This window comes from Manis javanica, chromosome 1, assembly GCF_040802235.1.
Source record: "Manis javanica isolate MJ-LG chromosome 1, MJ_LKY, whole genome shotgun sequence".
Classification (NCBI taxonomy): Eukaryota; Metazoa; Chordata; class Mammalia; order Pholidota; family Manidae; genus Manis; species Manis javanica.
The window spans coordinates 50,616,991-50,635,062 of NC_133156.1; the positions used below are offsets into that span (position 1 = coordinate 50,616,991).

The 18,072-nt window shown below is 44.5% G+C and overlaps 1 protein-coding gene across 1 annotated transcript in view; it reads left to right on the forward strand.

Moving 5' to 3' along the window:
• The window catches only part of DOCK2 (dedicator of cytokinesis 2), a 383,680-nt gene that overhangs the window by 323,125 nt on the left and 42,483 nt on the right, over positions 1 to 18,072 (forward strand). Inside the window, exons 33-34 of the mRNA XM_036995173.2 lie at positions 5,676 to 5,824; positions 12,859 to 12,944. Of these exons, the coding sequence (XP_036851068.1) occupies positions 5,676 to 5,824; positions 12,859 to 12,944 (235 nt within the window). The remainder of the gene's footprint in view (positions 1 to 5,675; positions 5,825 to 12,858; positions 12,945 to 18,072) is intronic.

The following is an 18,072-nucleotide window of genomic DNA, read 5'->3' on the forward strand; positions in this document are numbered from 1 at the left end:
AAGCTGCTGGGAAAAAAATAGGAAATGGGAATAGAGAGGCATCTACTTATCTACCCATCCAGCCATTCATTCATTCATTTAACAAATATTGAGCACTGTTGTTAGCAGAATAATAGCTCCCCAAAGATGTTCATGTCCTAATCCCCAGAACCTGCATATGTATTACCTCCCACAGGAGAGTGGACTTTTCAGACATAATTAAGTTAAGGATCTTGAGGACGGTAAGAGTATCCTGGTCTATCCAGGGGCATCCAGTGCAACTACAGGGTCCTTATAAATGAAAGAAATAGATAGAGGAATCAGAGATCTGAAGATGATACACTAGTGGCTTTGAAAGGCCCTGAGCCAAGGAGTGCGAGTCACCTCTAGAAGCTGTGGAAAGGAAGGAAACAAGTTTCTTCCTTAGACCCTCCAGAGGGAAATTCAGCCCTGATCACACCTTGATGTTAACCCAGTGAAACCCATTTCAGACTCTGACCTCCAAAAATATAAGATAATAAGTTAGTATTGTGGTAATTCACTAAGTTTGCAGTGATTTCTAACAGCGGCAACAGAAAATAATACAAGCACCCTGTAAATGCCAGGTACTCTGCTAGTGGCTGGGCTACCGCTCAAAATAGGCTAGAGACAGAGCTCCTGACCTCATGGACTGCTGATCACTGCACCAAATCATAACTTTACAAAGCTATTTAATTATGGTTGCAAAGGGGAAATAACTATAGAACAGATGCTTGGGGTACCCAGAGAGTTTGTAAAGGCCTCCTGCCTACTGAGTGAACTGAAGGTGGCCTTGGGGAAGAGTGGCGAGCTCCGAGCTCCAGGGAAGTGCTATCCTGTGGAACTAGAATGTGAGCCATTTGTCTCAATTTAAATGCTCTAGTGTCCACATTTTTTAAAAAGTAAAATTAGTGTTAATAATATATTTTAACTCCAAATCTCAAAGTGTTATCATTTCAACACATAATCAAAATAAAACATTATTGCGCTATGTTACTCTTCTTGTTTTCCAGAACCTGTTCTCTGAAATCTTGTGGGCATTTAATACTCAGAGCACATCTCAACTTGGACTAGCCACATTTCAAGGGCTCAAGAGACACATGTGCCCAGTAGCGAGTAGGGTTTACCTGTGAGGGTATGAGGGGTGTAAGTTTCGGAGTAGGACTAGGGTCAAAGAGATGGTGGGCAGGGGTAAGCAGGCCTACGAGGAGGGAGCGGGGTATATGGAGAGAGCTCGGGGGGGCCTGTGGAGGAAGGGCAGGCAAGCAAGAGAATGCGTAGGGGATGGAGGGGGCGCATAGGACCCAAGAGGCCTGCAAAATTCCATCCCTAGAGCAACGGAAGTCATGGAAGGACTGTAAGCTGTGGATCAACATATTAGCTGGTGCTTTTCAAACATTTCTGGGGGCAAATATAAAGTATATTTAGATGAGATAGAGAAGGTTTTGGAAGGTGGTGAATGCCAGCCATGGGAGAGAAAATAAATCCATCCTGACCCTCTGCCAATGCCAGCTTTTTACTCTAGAGGTGAACGAATAAATTGACTGACCTGAGAAGTTCCATGGAAAGCTCCAGGGGGCTCCATAAGGTTGAATCATGTCTTTTCATGTTGCTTTTCCTAGAACACAGCTTAGGCTGAGCTTACAGTTCTTGCCATCATCATCACCATTCACTGTGACCCAGACACTATGCAAAGCCCTGTGTTTGTATTAACTCTTTTAAGCTTCTCAACAATTCTATCTGGCAGAAATTATCTCCATTTACAGATGAGATCACAGAGGCTCAGGGATACTAAGTGACAGACACAAAGCCATGTGGCCGTGAGTGGCAGTGGTGGGACCTTACTCAGGTTGTCAGGCTCGAAGCTTCTACACGGCCTGGAGGGAGGCTGGGGCCAGGCACGTTCTGAGGGGTAAAGAGAGAACTGCCTGCCTGTCCAGAGCAGTGCCAGGAGGGAGTGTCTCCCAGCCTGTACGGAGGAGCAGAGAGCTGTGTTCTTTCTTCCCCCTCTTTTCTGATCAGCCCAGCTTCATTTCAGAGTCCCCAGGATGCTTGTGGGACTCCGAAACCCAGGGGGCCATAACTTGCTCTCCTCTATGTTCATTTCAGAGTCTGTCCCAGCCTTTAGAGAGCCATATACTCTCAGAAGAGTGCCCCTTCTATCCCATATCAGCCTCATCAGGTCAGTGACATGCCATTCTCAGCTGCTTCACAAAATTGTCTCCTCCCTCCCTCCCACCCTCCCTTTTTTCTTCCTTTCTGTTTCACCAGCTCTTCTCCTTCATGCCCTCAGACTCTGTGCATTCAACCTTACGGTCTCCTCTTGAGGGGGGTGGTTAATAAGACCATTGCACAGATGGCACACAGGACTCCTTTCCATCCACACTCCTAAACTCTTCTCTGCACTCTCATTACCAGCAGATCCTTTCCCAAAGCCTATGTAATTCGGCATTTGAATTTATCCTGCTGGCTTATTGGTACTTTAAAAGCCTTTTCTAATTGGTATCTGTTCCCAGTGATATTCAGTTTCCATTATATGAAAAAAGTCCCTCTCACTGATTCCCTCACTTGCCTTTTTTTGAATACAGCAGCAGGTGTGTCTCTTGAATGAGGATTTTTTTTTCCAAATGAGTTTTCATTCAATTAGCCACAACTATGTTCTGTGTGTGTGTGCTTGCATCTGTGTGTATAAAGACACACATATACACACATTCAGCTTACTTGAACATAAATTCAATGTGCTGAAATTCCAGTTTTGATGTAGATGAATATAATTTCTTCATGGAGCATTATAAGGGCCATTGAGATCATACTGTACTTACAGTTCAGCACCATTCTATCTGCTTTTTCCCTATTCTTCCAAACATCTCTTCAACTGACTGCAAAGAAGGCAGGTCAAAAGTATCCAAGAAATCCATGGTCTACTGCATGGCTGCTCTTTATTTTAAACCATCTTAAATATATTCTTATCATACCCAATGCCCTCCAGTATTGTAAAGGCCTTTGTTGCATAAGCAATTTCTCCATTCCATGGTGTCTTATCTGGCAGTTTCCCATTTACCTTCTACTTATTATTGCACTTGACTTTGAATTTTAAAACCCTACTGGGGGTTTAAAGGATCTTGAAGAACAAAATCGGAAACCCAGATTAGCAATTACTATAACCCTGCCAGAAAGTAAGATTTTTTTCTACTTAGGCCAAAGCAAGACAGGAGGCTCAAGTATCCAAATGCATTATAGAATGAAGCTGATATCCTAGAAAAGTTTCTTTATATTTCACTCAGCTCTGCCTGACTTCACCACTTCATTCTCAGTAACTGAAGATATTCCTAGGATGGTGCCTTTTTATCTGAATTCTGGGGAAATGCTCCAAAATTAAGCCTCATTTTGGCTGAATGAAAATCCATTTTCTTACTGCCTTGCCTCTTGGCCCCTTTTCCCAGCTTTAATCAAAGCAACATTGCCAGGCTACACACCATACCACCTGAGTTTCTGCACGCCCAGGAACTCTTTGGCCCAGGTTGAGACCACCAGTGTTTGTCGTGACAATAGAGAAAACCAGGATGGGCTTCCTGGGCTCTAAAACTCAAGAGGAGAAAGAGGCCTCTGGTGATGAAACATCTTCATGTCAGCTTCCCTGTCAGGGTTGCTTGGATAGGCTTGCCCCCACAGGCTCCGGGAAACCCCTGCAACTCCTAGGCACCCGTCTCCATTCCTCTTCTCTGCCTCATCTAATGGTATATTTGGGTAGCCTGCTGCTCACTCTGCTCAGTAAGGCTGCCCTCCATCATTCATTTTGGCCACACATCACAACAGTAATAGCTAACACTGTATGAAGTGTGCCATGCACACTTAATAAATAGTAATTCATTCATTCTTCATAACAACCCCAGGAAATAAATACTATTGTTCTCCCATGTTCCGGATGAGGACCCTGAGGCCCAAAGAGGTGAGATCAACTTGCCCAACATCACACAGCTAGTTGTTTGGATGGAATCAGTTTATAAATCCAGGCAATCCAACTCCAGAATCAGTGCCTTAACCACCGAGACACACTACACATGCCTGTGGATGCTGATTCTTCTGGGGTCTTTGCTAAGTACACACAGGCATATTTTCACATGGTCTCCTCAACAAGTGGGCTTTGATATTGTGTCGCGTGCCCTGTCCTCGCCGGCAAGAACAGCACGCAACAACAGCAGGATTCTTCTGCAGAAAGCTTTATTCTTCAGCTCTTTGTGAAACAAATGAGTTGGGCAGGACCCAGAGGGGAAGGAGAGGCTTGCTTATATAGTTCTCATGCTCTGACCTGGTTGGTGCGGCTCCATATGCCTTATTAGCATAACCATTTGGTGGGTCTCATTGGTCCTTATGCCAAGGCACAATTAGCATGTAGTTTAGTGGTGTGGGATGATTTGTCACTAGGAAGTTCGGGGCCTTCCGGCTGCCCTGCATTGGGCGCTATTTTCTGAGCGCGGCTGCCAACAATATTGCATTTTTATAAGACACATACCCAAGTCATATAGCTAGTGAGTATAGGAACTAGATATTTTTTTTCTCATTCAACGTGTATTTATTGAGCATATAATGGGTCCTGTGCTCAGTGCCACAAATACAGTGGTGAGAACAGACACGGGCTCTACTCTCATGAAGTTCTCAGTGGATGAGGAAGAATATCATTATTTACGTGCTCCCACAAATAAAGCCATCATTGCAAAGTTGGGGAAGAAAGCATAACACAAGAAGCCAGTACAGAGTATCTGGCCCAGCTGGGGTGGGATGGATATGTGGGGAAAGGGCTTTTCTCAGCACATCCATCCAGTGGGACCCATCCAGGAAAATTCATGTCATAAAGGGGGATGATTGGGCACAGGTAGAGAAAACTGTCTTTAAACTCTTATCAACAAGGAGCAGTTGTTGGGTCATTTATTCATAGGATAGGGTCCATAGGATAGGGTCATTTATTCATATGCCCTGAATGAGCTGGCAGATCTGATTTGGTCAGTATTCTATCACGCTTTTCTGTCCAAGGCCAGTGCACAGGCCTGGTCATGGAGGAAGCCAGGTGAGTTTGTGGCACTGGAACCAGACCAGCATAGCTAGAATGCCAAGAACAAGGGGAGACCTACCGGAATGCTGTGAAATGAGGCAAAAAATAACATGAGAGGTTGTAAGTCATCTGATACTAAAGTGATGATTTAACCGTCACTATTCAACTGACTGTACTAATGTAACAGATTCTTAGTAGTAAATTTTGTTTTTCTTATTTCACAAAACAGTAAAGGCACGTTTTCCAAATCTCAGAAACGTGGTTTGTGCTGCAGACAGGCATACCTTCAAACACCTGTGATTGGCCAGCACTGACATATTCTGTTAGGGCTCCATCTCAAAGGAGATCACGCAGGTGGAAACCCGGGTAAACGGTGACATGCTTTACACACGCCTGTGTTATTACCCTTAATAAAGAAGCTCATACTGGATGATACATGCACCTCTTACAGGAATTAATATATGTAAAGTGTTCAAAATGGCACCTGGTCCCTGGCAAACAACTTTGTAAGTGGTAACTGTTGATTTTACTATTCTGCCTCTCTTTTTTCCTTTTCTCAGGCTTGGTCTGAGGAGGACCTGCATATCATGAAGCTGTTTTATGTGTCTATGTCCCTTTTCTCTTTCAGGCCAGAACAAAATCTGCTTCATCCCAGGCATGGTTGGGCCTATATTAGAGATGACACTTATCCCTGAGGCTGAGCTCCGGAAAGCCACCATACCAATCTTTTTCGACATGATGCTATGTGAATATCAAAGGAATGGGGATTTCAAAAAGGTAAAAAATGAGGCTGGAAACTCATGCCAGCATCCCTAATCCCCAGCCCATTTCCGCATAATGATATCCTCGTTCCATCTGCCTGAGCTTCATTCAGAGGCTTGATGATAGGATAGGGTCATTTATTCATATGCCCTGAATGAGCTGGCAGATACGATTTGGTCAGTATTCTATCATGCTTTTCTGTCCAAGGCCAAGATTAAAATGCACTTACTTGCTGTGTATCTGCTTGGTCCCTTTCTTGGTAGTATAAGAATCCAACTTGCCTACCTAGTAGTGCCCTCAAAGTGTGCCTGAGGGGCTTAGCTCACCCACCCTCCCACCTGCCCTCATCTCATACCTACGTCTGTTTAGAACTTCCTCTTCTGGGACAACTTGGAATATCTATTTTGCCTAGAAAAAGCTGACCCTACTGGGTGTTACACTGGGCCATGTGTCAGAGTTGACAACAAAGATGTCAGAGGCCTGCTGCTCAGGAGAGACCTGTGGATCTGTCATGAGAATAGCAGGCTTTCCCCAGCATGGAGGGAGCAAACAACTTGTATAAAATGCAAGGGTCAGTGCCCACATATTTTCATTGAAAATCCAGTCAACTGTGGAGGGTGCAGACCATTTCCTAGGCCCAGTCATTATGGAAACTTCTGCCAGTCGAATCAGCACCATTTCCACAGTAGGCTCCTGGCAATGACCAGTGGTTTCCCCCAGTTTAGGAAGGTTGGGCATCCTTATCAGGACAGCCTCAGCAGTTCCCACACATCTCATCTGCCTGTCCTCTCCACCCTGCCTTCTCACCTTGTTCGACCCCAATGGGCTCCTCTCCCCTCTTCCCCAGCGTTTCTGCCTCTCACTCTATACCATTCCTGGCCACTGAACAATTTTCCTTAAGTTAGGTATTATAGGCCGATTTCAAATTGACTTTCCTTAAAATCCTTCTGGATCTTACCCCTCCCTTGCTCATTGGTCCTCTGAGCCTCACTTAATCAAGTCCAAAGCCTTCATCCTGGATTCAGGGCCCTTCTTTGCCCTGCGCCTTCAGTCAGACTTCTCAGCCATTATCTCCAGCGCTTTCCCCCATCTCACCTACTCTCCGCTCTCTTTGCTGCACACCTGACTTGTGTCACCTCCGGTGAGCTTCCTCCTTCATGCGTTGCTTCTTTCTGCTGCTTCTCTGCCATTGCCCCAGTCCTGCCTGCCAACACCTAAACTCCTACTGATCCTGCAAAGCCCACTGTAATGCTGTATCCTTTAAGAGACCTTGCTCTCTATTCTTATGCCAGTTTATCTGTCTGAGGCATGATCATTACATACTGTTGTGCAGTATATAATATACTCATTTCTGAGCATTTTTCTGCATCTTCCTTATCCTCATCTAACAAAAGTGATGCTGATGACAATGATAATGCCATAAACAGGGTGTTTATTATGTGTCAGGCACCGTAAGGACTTTTCACATATTAGTTCATGTAATCTTTTTTTATTACAACCCCATGAGTTAGGTAGCATTATCAGTCTCACTTTATGGAGGAAAAAATGGAGGCTTAGAAAAGTGAAATCAGTTTCCCAAAGTCACACACCAAGGAAGAGGCAGAGCAGACGCTGTGACACACTGGTCACTGGGGTCTCAGAGCCATGCTGCACCCGCTGCATTATCCAGCCATCAACAGCATGCAGGATGTGTCTGAGCCTAAGAATGAATAGCATCTTCTCCAGCAGAGCTTTCTCAAAATATGTTCATGAAGCACTAACCCAACCAGATGCTCTAGGAAAGAGAGTTTAAGGTTGAATATCTTTGGAAGCCACTGTGTATCGTAACTGCTCTTGGAGATTTCCAGTGCACAGTAATTCAGTCAAGGCACTAAGGCATTCTGCAATAGACAGACCCATTTAATTTATCAAATTTACTCGTGCAAGAAACATCTATTGAATGTGCCATTCTGTCAATCATTTTGGAAAACATTGTTCTAACAGGGAAAAGAGACTATAGACAGTCCCGACCTATGATGGTTTGACTTATATTTTTTTACTTCATGATGGTGCATGAAAGTGATGTACGTTCAGTAGAAAGCATACTTCAAATTTAAAATTTTGACCTTTTCCCAGGTTAGTGATATGTAATACAGTTTTTGCTACTCTCTCGTGATGCTGGGCAGCCGTGCTGAGCTGTAACTCCTAGGCAGCCACACTGCAGTCACAAGAGTAAACAACTGATACATGTACAACCGTTCTACCTCCGTACAGCCATTCCATTTTTCACTTATAATAGAGTCCTCAGTAAATTACATGAGATAGTCAATGCTTTATTATAAAATGGGCTTTGTGTCAGATGATTTTGCCCAATTATAGGCTAATGTAAGTATTCTAAGCAGGTATAAGATAGGCTAGGCTAACTATGATACTCACTAGATTAGGTGTATTAAATGCATTTTTGACTTGTCAACTTATGATGGGTTTATTGGAAGGTAACCCCCTGGTAAGCTGAGGAAGAACTGTAGTTAACTGTAATGATACCAGTGTGAGAGGGCACTCTCTCACATCAGGGATAATTAGTGGGAGCTCTCTTGTCCCAGAAATGCTAGTGACCTGCTGTCCCCTCTGCAAAGAGCTTGGAAAGAAATCAGGTTGAGGAGTTCAGATAGAGAAAGATACCATATCCAGCCAGTTGGGATGAGGGGAGGAGTGAAAGGTGAAACCTTGTACTAAGTTTGAAAGCAGCGTGGACTCCGCTGCCTTTCAAGGGGGAAACAAAGTCTGTGACACCTGGGAATGTGTAACAAGGTCACAACATGAGAAGAAGGGCATCATGCTGACCCTCAGGTTGGCTCCCCCTCCCAGGGCATGCACACCATCTGGCTCAGAAGGCTTCCTGGCACTGATGTACATAAAAGCCACTCCAAGTACCTGATGGTACACAAGGTCCAAAAAAGAAGCAAGCTCTGATTATTTCTGGATTACAATCTGACAGTGGCCTCTTGGCTTCAGAGAATTGCCTGTAATGTGGTTTTCCTGCCCTAAAGATTTCTTATTGCAACATCCCTGCCATGTGTACCAACTTGATTTCCATGAATGGAGTCATCACTGGGCTCCTTGTTGCAGGCATGTATTTATTGTAAGAACATTTCCCAAGTACCTCTCTTCATTTCTCCCTTATCAAAGGAGACGGGACAATCAGGCTGACTAATGGGGAGGCTTCCCATGTGAAAAACAGCTGGCATGCTTGATGGGAGTTCAGCTGTGGGAAGAGCAGACCCAAGCATGGTTGCTTGGTTAAGAGTAAGCAGCCGTGGAAAGTGTTCCCAGGAAAAGGAGGGGGCAAGGCCCCCATGAGCCCAAGGCAGCCCTGATGCCAGAGCCAGAGTGAACCCCAGCACTGGGGTCTGAAGCCCGGGAGTTGTGTGCAGGCCGGCATTAGTGTATGATGCCAAAGTAATCAGCTAAGAGATGAACAAGGCACCAGGAAGGTAATTGAATTCCCCTTCTAAAATTTAGATTTCTTAAAGAAAATAGCAGAGCCAAGAAGAAAACTTAGCAGGCCCTTTGCTCCCAACTCACATCAAGCCCAGTGGTGTCATCATGCTAAGTGGGAGAACTGATATGCCTCAGCCCCAAGCGGGAAGAACAGCAAGCACGTCACTCAGATTAGGGTTTGGCCGTGCTAGTCACAGTGGCCAACCCAAGGCCCCTCAATACCCAGTTGTGTAGCAGTGGATGAACATGGATTCATTTGGAGGAGCCAGAGCTTCATCCTAAACTCTGCACAGTGACAGTGTTTGGGGTGAGGCCTGTCACAGTGGCATGGTGTAGTATATATTGGGGAGCATATGCTGACCCCTTGGGCCTACCCCAGGTCAAGTTCATCCACCCTTTGAAGCCCAATACGAACATCCTACTTTGCCTCAGGTTCCTCATGTATAAAATGGGAATAGTGATACGTATCTCCCTTGGCGATTCTAAAGATCACGTGAGATCATGACTCTCATGATGATGGCAGTGTTCACAGAGTCATCATGACAATTGCTGACACTACTCACCATGCCCTTACCATGGCCAAGTACTGTGCTAGGCCTTTCGTATATGTTTTCCTGTTAACTTTTGCCAGCACCAATATTAAGTTAGTGCTGTTTTAAACTGTCACTTAATAGATAAGAAAACTGATCCTCAGGAAGGCCTATTAACTTCCCCAAGGCCACATGGCTGAGAAAAAGTCAAAGCAAAACTCCAGTCAAGTCAGTTTCATGCCAAAAGCTGTGGTCATAGGCACTTCTGAGCACGGCACATGCCAGGGAGTAGGACGGGCCACAGTCTGCCCTGGGAAACGCCTGACTGAGACCTTCACTCTCTAAGCCCCGCAACCCCCCACCAGAGGGCTTGGGCATGGCAAGGCATCACCCAGCTCTGCAGAATTGCTGGCACCCAGTAATTTCCCTCCCTGCAGGCTCTTTTGTGACCCTGAGACAAGTGCTTATTTACCCCATCCATTCTCAGCTCCAAAGGAAAGTTCATCTCACGAGGAGGAATTGTGCCAACATTTACCAGTGAACAACTCAGACAGGAAAAAAGCCTGGTTTTCTCCCCTGGAGCTGCTTTCCAGTAGCAGTCAGCAGGAATAACATTAGCAGTACTCCTGAGAAGATGAGCAGGCCAAGCTCATACCTGAGCTATGCACTCCCCTCATACTTGAAGCTTAAAATCTCCTCCAGTCCTAACTACCCCATGCGGTAGGTTCTATTAGTATGCCTATTAATACTGCTATGGGACTGACAAACTAAGGCCTGCAGGTCAAATCTGCCCTGCCACCTGTTTTCATAAATAAAGTTTTATTGGAATACAGCCATGCCAATTTGTTTATAAACGACTGAGGCTGCTTTTGTGCTACAACAGCAGAGCTGAATAATTGAGACAGAGACTGTCTGAGGTACACAGCCTAAAATATTTACCATCTGGCCCCTTACAAAAAATGTTTTCTGACCTCTGATATAAACCAGGACACTGAGAATTGGAAAGACCTACTAGTTTTTCCCAGATGGGATGGAATGGAGCAGATGTTTAAAGCTAGACAGTCTAACACCAGAGCCCACTCTTAGAGTCCCACAGCTGTATTTCTTCCTACCCTAGGATTGGCCCAGTAGACATCTCTGCTCATGATAGCACCCAGCCCCCAACTCTGGATAATACTTGATACATATGAAATGATTAACAAAATGCATCATGGAAGAGGCATAATTCATGTGCAGACTGGCAGCCTTGCTGGACTGGTCCCCATCTAGGTCTCTGTTCTTATTTCTTTCCTTTCTTTCTTGAACTCTCTGCTCCAACTAAACTCTCTCCTTATTTTTCTCTGCATTCCTACCTCTATACCTTTGCTCATCAATCCCTCTCATCTGCAATGTCCTTCCTCTTCACACTTATCACAGCCCTACTCATCTGCCAGGCTTTGTGTATCTCCTTCCATATATCTTCCTCAACAGTGGAAACTCACAGGAAATTTTTTCTCATTTGTGCTTTATCAGCACAAGCTTCTGGTCCTTTCCCTTGGCCCTCAGCACACAAAAGTAAGAGAACAATGGCACCACAGATGATATGTGAATGTAGAGGAAAGTGAGCCTGGTCCCTAGCTTTCATCACCTAAAGATGCCAACTAACTGGACTCGGCTTGATCCTTTGTGCCCTGGAAAAAGCCTGATGAAAGGTCTCTGCCGTTCATCTGAGACTTTCGACAAGCCACTTTCACTCTCTGAGCCTCTACTTCTTCTTCTGTAATAATTGACACTTTCTGAGGAATGGTGCCAAGGAGAGACTGTCTGCTATTCATGCATTTTCATACTCAAAGGCACTCCTTGGCCTGCAGACCTGATGGAGTTATTTTAAGCGCCCAAGGGCTCCCTTGACCTTAGTGAGCTTCACCAAAGACCTCCTTCCCTTCTCCAGGGGCTAGTTTCTCATTCAGTGATAAAATGGAAGAGGGCTGGACTGCATGATTTGGATGGATTCATCAGCGTACAGTATTAAGAAAGTACAAACTGTTTTGCATTACAGCCATGTGAAAGATCCACTGCCCTTCAAAATATGGAATAAGCTATAAATTCAACTAGTTAACTTGCTTCTTGATATTGAAAGTAGAGAGACCAAATACTCTCTAGCCTCAGTGTAATAAGATTTGGTGGAACCATAGGTACATACTTTCAGATCACTTAACTAGTCTGATCTCTGACCATTATAGTTTTCAGCAGTTTCTCAGGCAGCAGCTCATGTAAATATGACAACTTCATATATGGCTGTATCCAGGGGCTCAAAAAATGGCATCAGGTTTTGGTCTATCTTCATCTCCTCTTCTCTGCTTTCCTCTGTATCATATGTCATATATCCTCCCAGGCAGGCTCTTTCACTGTGATCATCTCCAGTAGCCTCAGGCTTACAACTTCCCAACTTCAAGAGCAGAAAACTCTTTACGCTAAGGGTTCCAACAAAGTTTCAGATTTGAGTCTCACTGGCTTGGCCTGGGCCTTTATTATAAATCTTAGTGGCTAGATAATGAAAGATATGACTGAGAACTAAGCCCAGTTCATGTACCTATACCTAGAGCTATGAAAGTATGGTCAACTTATCTGAGGCCCCCAGACCAAGACAGGGCCAGTGTGATCACCAAAATAAGAAGAAAGGAATGCTAGGAGGGCAGAAATTATAGTTGCCCATGACAAAATACCATTCCCTGAAGATGCAATGCTCTGTCACATACCTCTGTGCCTTAGCACATGCTGTGCCCTCTGCCCTTTCCCATCTCTCTCTCTCTCTCTCTCTCTCTCTCTCTCACATGTCTGTCTTTCTATTCTAGTACTCATCTATTGTTCTCCTCTGCTCTCTGGGAACTACTAAATGTGGACATAGTATGCTGTTCCATTTTGCACTCCCAGTTTCTAGCACTAAGCCTGGGACGTGATAGGTGTCCCCTAAAGCTTTGGTTAAAATAATGAATTGACATTTCAACATTCAGCCTTCTGAAGTTATTTTTATTGATTTTTCATCTCCTACTTCTTCAGTTTGAAAATGAAATCATCCTCAAACTGGACCATGAGGTGGAAGGAGGCCGAGGGGACGAGCAGTACATGCAACTGCTGGAGTCAATGTAAGTTCAGACCCAGTGTGGGAGGAGCCAGGAGAGGCGGCCGGAGGCTGGAAGGCACAGAACTCTGGGGGGCTGCAATGGCTTTGCCCTTTTCTGAAGATCAGTTGGGCAGCCCTTGGGTATTGGGAGAAAACTATTTTTAGAAGAAACCTCAAATCTCTCTGAAATGGCTATTTCTTTAATATTGATGGAATAGGCCAGATAAAAAGAAACTTTGCTGTGTTGGAAATAGGGAATTAATCCACCAAAATGTTTGCTTTTGTTTTTTCTTAACTGTGAAATAACTCTTGCTACTTTTCCCTTTTTTCTTTTTTAATCCTTGGCAGATATTGATCATGAGCAACATGCATGGAGACCATGCAGTGCACGGGTACTTTGCTAGGTGCTCTGTGGTAGAGTCCTGTTTGGTTGGGTTTACTCTCTTTGATGCCCATTTCACAGAGGCTCAGGGCAACTGTCTTGTCTGAGAAAACTAGGACAAACTAGTCAAGTGGGCAAGTTAAGACTCGAACCCGGTTCTGCCCGCCTCTAGCTCACAGGTCCAGGTGAATCGGTGGACAGTGCACAGCACTGAACTTGGAGTCAGGACACTTGTTTTGTTTTGACAGCATGTTGAGATATAATTCATATATCATACAATTCACCTAAAGTGTACAATTTAATTGCTTTTAGTATATTTATAGAGTTATGCAGCCATGACCACAACCAATTTTAGTGCATTTTGCTACCTCCCAAAAGAAACCCTATGGCCAGCCCTTAGCCATTGTCCCCCCTGACTTTCTGTCTCTATGGATTCGTCTATTCCGAACATTTCGCATAAATGAAAACATTCAATATGTGGTCCTTTGTGACTGGCTTCTTTCACATAGCATGTTTTCAAGATTTATCCGTGCTGTACCATTTGTGAGTACTTCATTCTTTTTATTGCCAAATAATATTCCATTGTTTGAATACACCCCATTTTATTTATGCACTCATCCGTTGATGGACATTTAGGCTGTTTCCACTTTTGATGGTTAGGAATAATGCTACTGTGATCATTCATGTACAAATTTTTGTGTGGATGTATGTTTGCAATTCTCTTGGGTTACCTAGGAGTGGAATCATTGGGTCATATGGTAACTCTATACTTAACTTCTAAAGATACTATCAGACTGTTTTCCAAAGTAAATGCACCACTTACATTCCTACCAGCAGTGTGTGAGGGTTCTAATTTCTCCACATCCTCCTCAACACTTGTTAATATCTGTCTTACTGATTGTCACCATCTTACTGAGTATGAAGTGATATCTCATGTCATTTTGATTTGCATTTCCTTGATGGCTAATGATATTGAGCATCTTCTTGTGTGCATATTGGCCAACTGTATATCCTTCGGGAAAGACATTGGGTTTTAATCCTGGTTGCACCACTTAGCAGCTGTACAACTCCAGGCCAGTTACACATCTTTGGCCTCAGTAACTCCATCTGTAAAATGGGGGAGATAAGCTTCCTGTGGTTGTTTTAAATGCTGAATAACTATAAAGCATCTAACACAGAGAAGGTAAAAGCTCAGTAAATAAAAACATACTTTGCTCCATTGCCTGATTCCCTATTTCTGTCTCTGACGCCATGGTAAATGCCCCCTTTCCCTTGTAAGGGCTCCTTCCAAGGTTTAGGAATGCAGCTTAGGCATCCCAAATTTCCTCCTAGTTGTTTATTCTCTGATATGTATGATTCCGTGGTATAACTCTCATTTTGGATTCTTCCCCCAATCCTTTCTCAGTGTTCTAACTTTAACAGCAAAAGCAAACAAGGCCTTGTCCAGCCCCCATAATGGCCCTGCCTGCTCCCTGCCCAGGGATAGAGTGGAGTCCTCAGCAGCGCCATCCCAGCTGCCCCACCCCCTCCCATCACTGGGCACAGCCCTCACTAAACACCTAGAATGCAAATGTCTCAGCCAGGAGAAACCCACTGCCTGCTTCTCTGGTAGGTAGAGAGACTGCCCAGGGGAAAAGTGACATTTTTCCTGAGTCAATGTTTACCTCGAAGGTCTAAGAAGGAAAAGCTAAATATTGACCAGAAGCAAAACCATGTACAGTGCTGGCAATTTCCATTTTTGTAAGCAGGTGGGGCTGTGCAGCAGTCTTCAGATGATCAGCAGGATTTTCAAATCCTTCCTGAGTGATTATTTACAAAAGGAGCCCTTAGAGATCAAGGAAATTAAAAACAGCTATTATTTTTCTACTGAGATAGAGGTGTGAATAATTTCTATAAAACTAATCAAGTCCAAACCAAGGAGTCAGGGCCCCATCAGAACATCCAGGGGCCCAGTCCCTGCTCTTTCCTTTGAGCTTTTTGAGCCTTAGTTTCCTTATCTGCAAAATAGGGATAAAAATAGTACTCAGCTCTTAGAGTTTTGAGATTCTATAAGAAAAGTCATGTAAAAATGCTTGGCATAGTTTCTGATGCCTAACAGGTAGTCCAGAAATATTAGCTTTCTTGTTATTCTCTGGGTAGACACTGAGGTGGTTATTTGAAGCTATGAGCCAAGTCACTTTTACTCCAGGCTAGTACTATCCTCATTTCTTCCAGCCTTTCTTTTCAGCCCCTCATTCAGGGCCTCCACTGAAATATAGGGCCTGCTCTGGGCAGATACAATCCTACAGGCACACAGCTTGACAATTCAGTGGTGTCTTTGTGAACAGAACAGGGCTTCCATTCCTGAGGGAGCTGTATGTACCCCTGCATTAGGGTGCAAGGCTTAGGGCACGGAGTGGGGCTGAATTTCAGCCCTCCTGTGCTCTTGTGCAGTACACAAGCTGGACAACCTACCATAACATCCCATTCCTCCCTATCCTCAGAGCCATCCTCAGTGCCCACCCCCATTAGGCCACATCTGTCTCAAAGTGAGGATCCCACATAATGGGATAATGAGACACACTCCTTTTCATATGCCTGTATTCCAACTGCCTTGGAATTTTACTGGAAGTGGTGAGGGGATTTTCTAGAAGGCTGAAAGGGGCAGAGAAGCTGTGTTTTGGGGAACTGGATCCCACCCAACCAGTTCAGTATCTGAAAGATCTGTCAAAAGAGACAATCCATACCTGGTTTTTAAAGGAATACATGAAAATCCTGTCTGTCGGCACTGACAGTGTGGGCTGGGCTCCTCCCTGTAAAGGCAATGCTGATCGCTAATCATGGAGTGGGGGGTGAGCCCCCTCCAGTCTCCTCAAGGCAGGAGCCCAGAGGGAGGGGCAAGGGCTCGGCCACACCCCATCCACTGAGTGAGGAATTACCTGCCTCAGCTGGAGATGCCCACAGCTCTTTTTTATTATCACGTGTACTCCACTGTGGGACCCAAAGGAGAGGAACAACTGTGTCAGCCTGGCAGGACCAAGATTAGAACCCAGCCTGTGGAGTCTCCTGCCTCATCTATAAACTCAGGATTTTAATGATGCCTGCGGTAAGGAGATTTTGTGAGTGTTAAACAAGATAAGCAATAAAATGGGCTTAGCATAGCAGCTGGAACACAGGAAATACTCAATAAGTGGTAGTATAATTATATATTGTGGTTAGTTTTATGTCTATGTCTGCTAGACTGTGACCTCCCGGTCGGTGTCATAATGACACTGAATCTGTAGGTCCTAAAACAGTCTGTGTTGAGTGGATGGATAGTGGATGGTGGAGGGTGAGTAGAGGGGTGATTTCAAACCAATCTACCACTCCACCTCATGGATCCTAGACCATATATGAGCAGCCTTCTTACCTCATGCCTAAAGAATAGAGAGACTAAAAAAAGCCAAGACTGTTTTTCTAAACCCTATCTTCTGAAAGGACCAACAGCATCTGCAGCACCTGGAAACTTGTTAGAAATGTAGAATTTCAGGCTCTCACCCAGCCCTGCTAAATCAGAATGAACACAGTGCACAGGTGATTCCCATGGACACTGGGGCATGCAAAGCATTCAACTAACCCAGTTGTTTCTAATGTTGGCTGCATGGCAGAATCACCTAAAGAACTTAAAAAAAAAATACTACTGCCTGGTTTCCACTCCCAAAGACAAAATCGTTGACCTAGAGCGAGCACTGGGCTTTGTAAATGCTCCCCTGGTGAGTCTACTGGCAGCCATGGCAGAGAACCGCTGGTCTGGCTGTGCTCAGTAGGGAGATGCCTTCGGGGCATGAGCTGCCTGGGAGGCTGTGGGGAATCGCACCCTGATCCCTGGATGAAGCTTCATCATTACAGTAGGAAACAGGGCTGGAAGTGACCGTACCAGAAGGAGTCAGGCACTGTTGGGACTAGGCCAGACAGGCCTCAATCACAGGGCGATTGGCATCTCTCACCAAGAGCCAGGGAACACGTGCTTCTCCCATGGCGAAAATGGATTTGTCTGATCACAGCCACAGTTTGAGATGTTGTCTCCTTGCCGCCTGATTTGGCTTCTGGAAGGAAATGACTCTCCGAGGTCCTTGCCTCTGTCACCTCTCCCCTCCTAGGACCCCTTGGGATTTAAACTGCCATGGGGAAGGGTAGCCAGAAACAGAGAGCAGCCTGCATAATGCCAGTCTACTGGAGACACCTGAGGACACACCGAAATGTTTCTCTGCGGGAAAATATTGAACAGTGATTGACTTGATCCCCAAGGTCACCACTTACTACCAGAGTGTTATTGGGAGGGTCATTTAACCCCTATGAGCCTTGATTTCCTCATCTGTAAAATGAGGGACATAATTTTTACTTACCAGAATTACTGTGATGATTTCTTACAAAAAGGTGATTAGTACAGCATCTGGTACATAATAAATGATTAATAAGAAGCAATCGTTAATCAAAATTTTAATCCATCTGTCTCTCCTTACTTAGCCTGTGGGTTGTCTGAGGGTAGGCAGGATTCTTTTTAGATTTCTTTTTTAATTTTGTATCTTACTCTCCATCCTAACCTCACACAATACTTAGCACAGCGCTTAGCACCTAACAGATATTTAAGGAATGTCATATTTTTTGTTTTTGCATTTAAAACTTAGAATATTAATATTACAACAAATACTGTAAACTTTTCAAATAAATATGCAGATTTAAATTGACAACATTATCCTCCTCTATTCTCCTACATAGACCCCTTGTCAGAAGCAACCACCATTAAGAG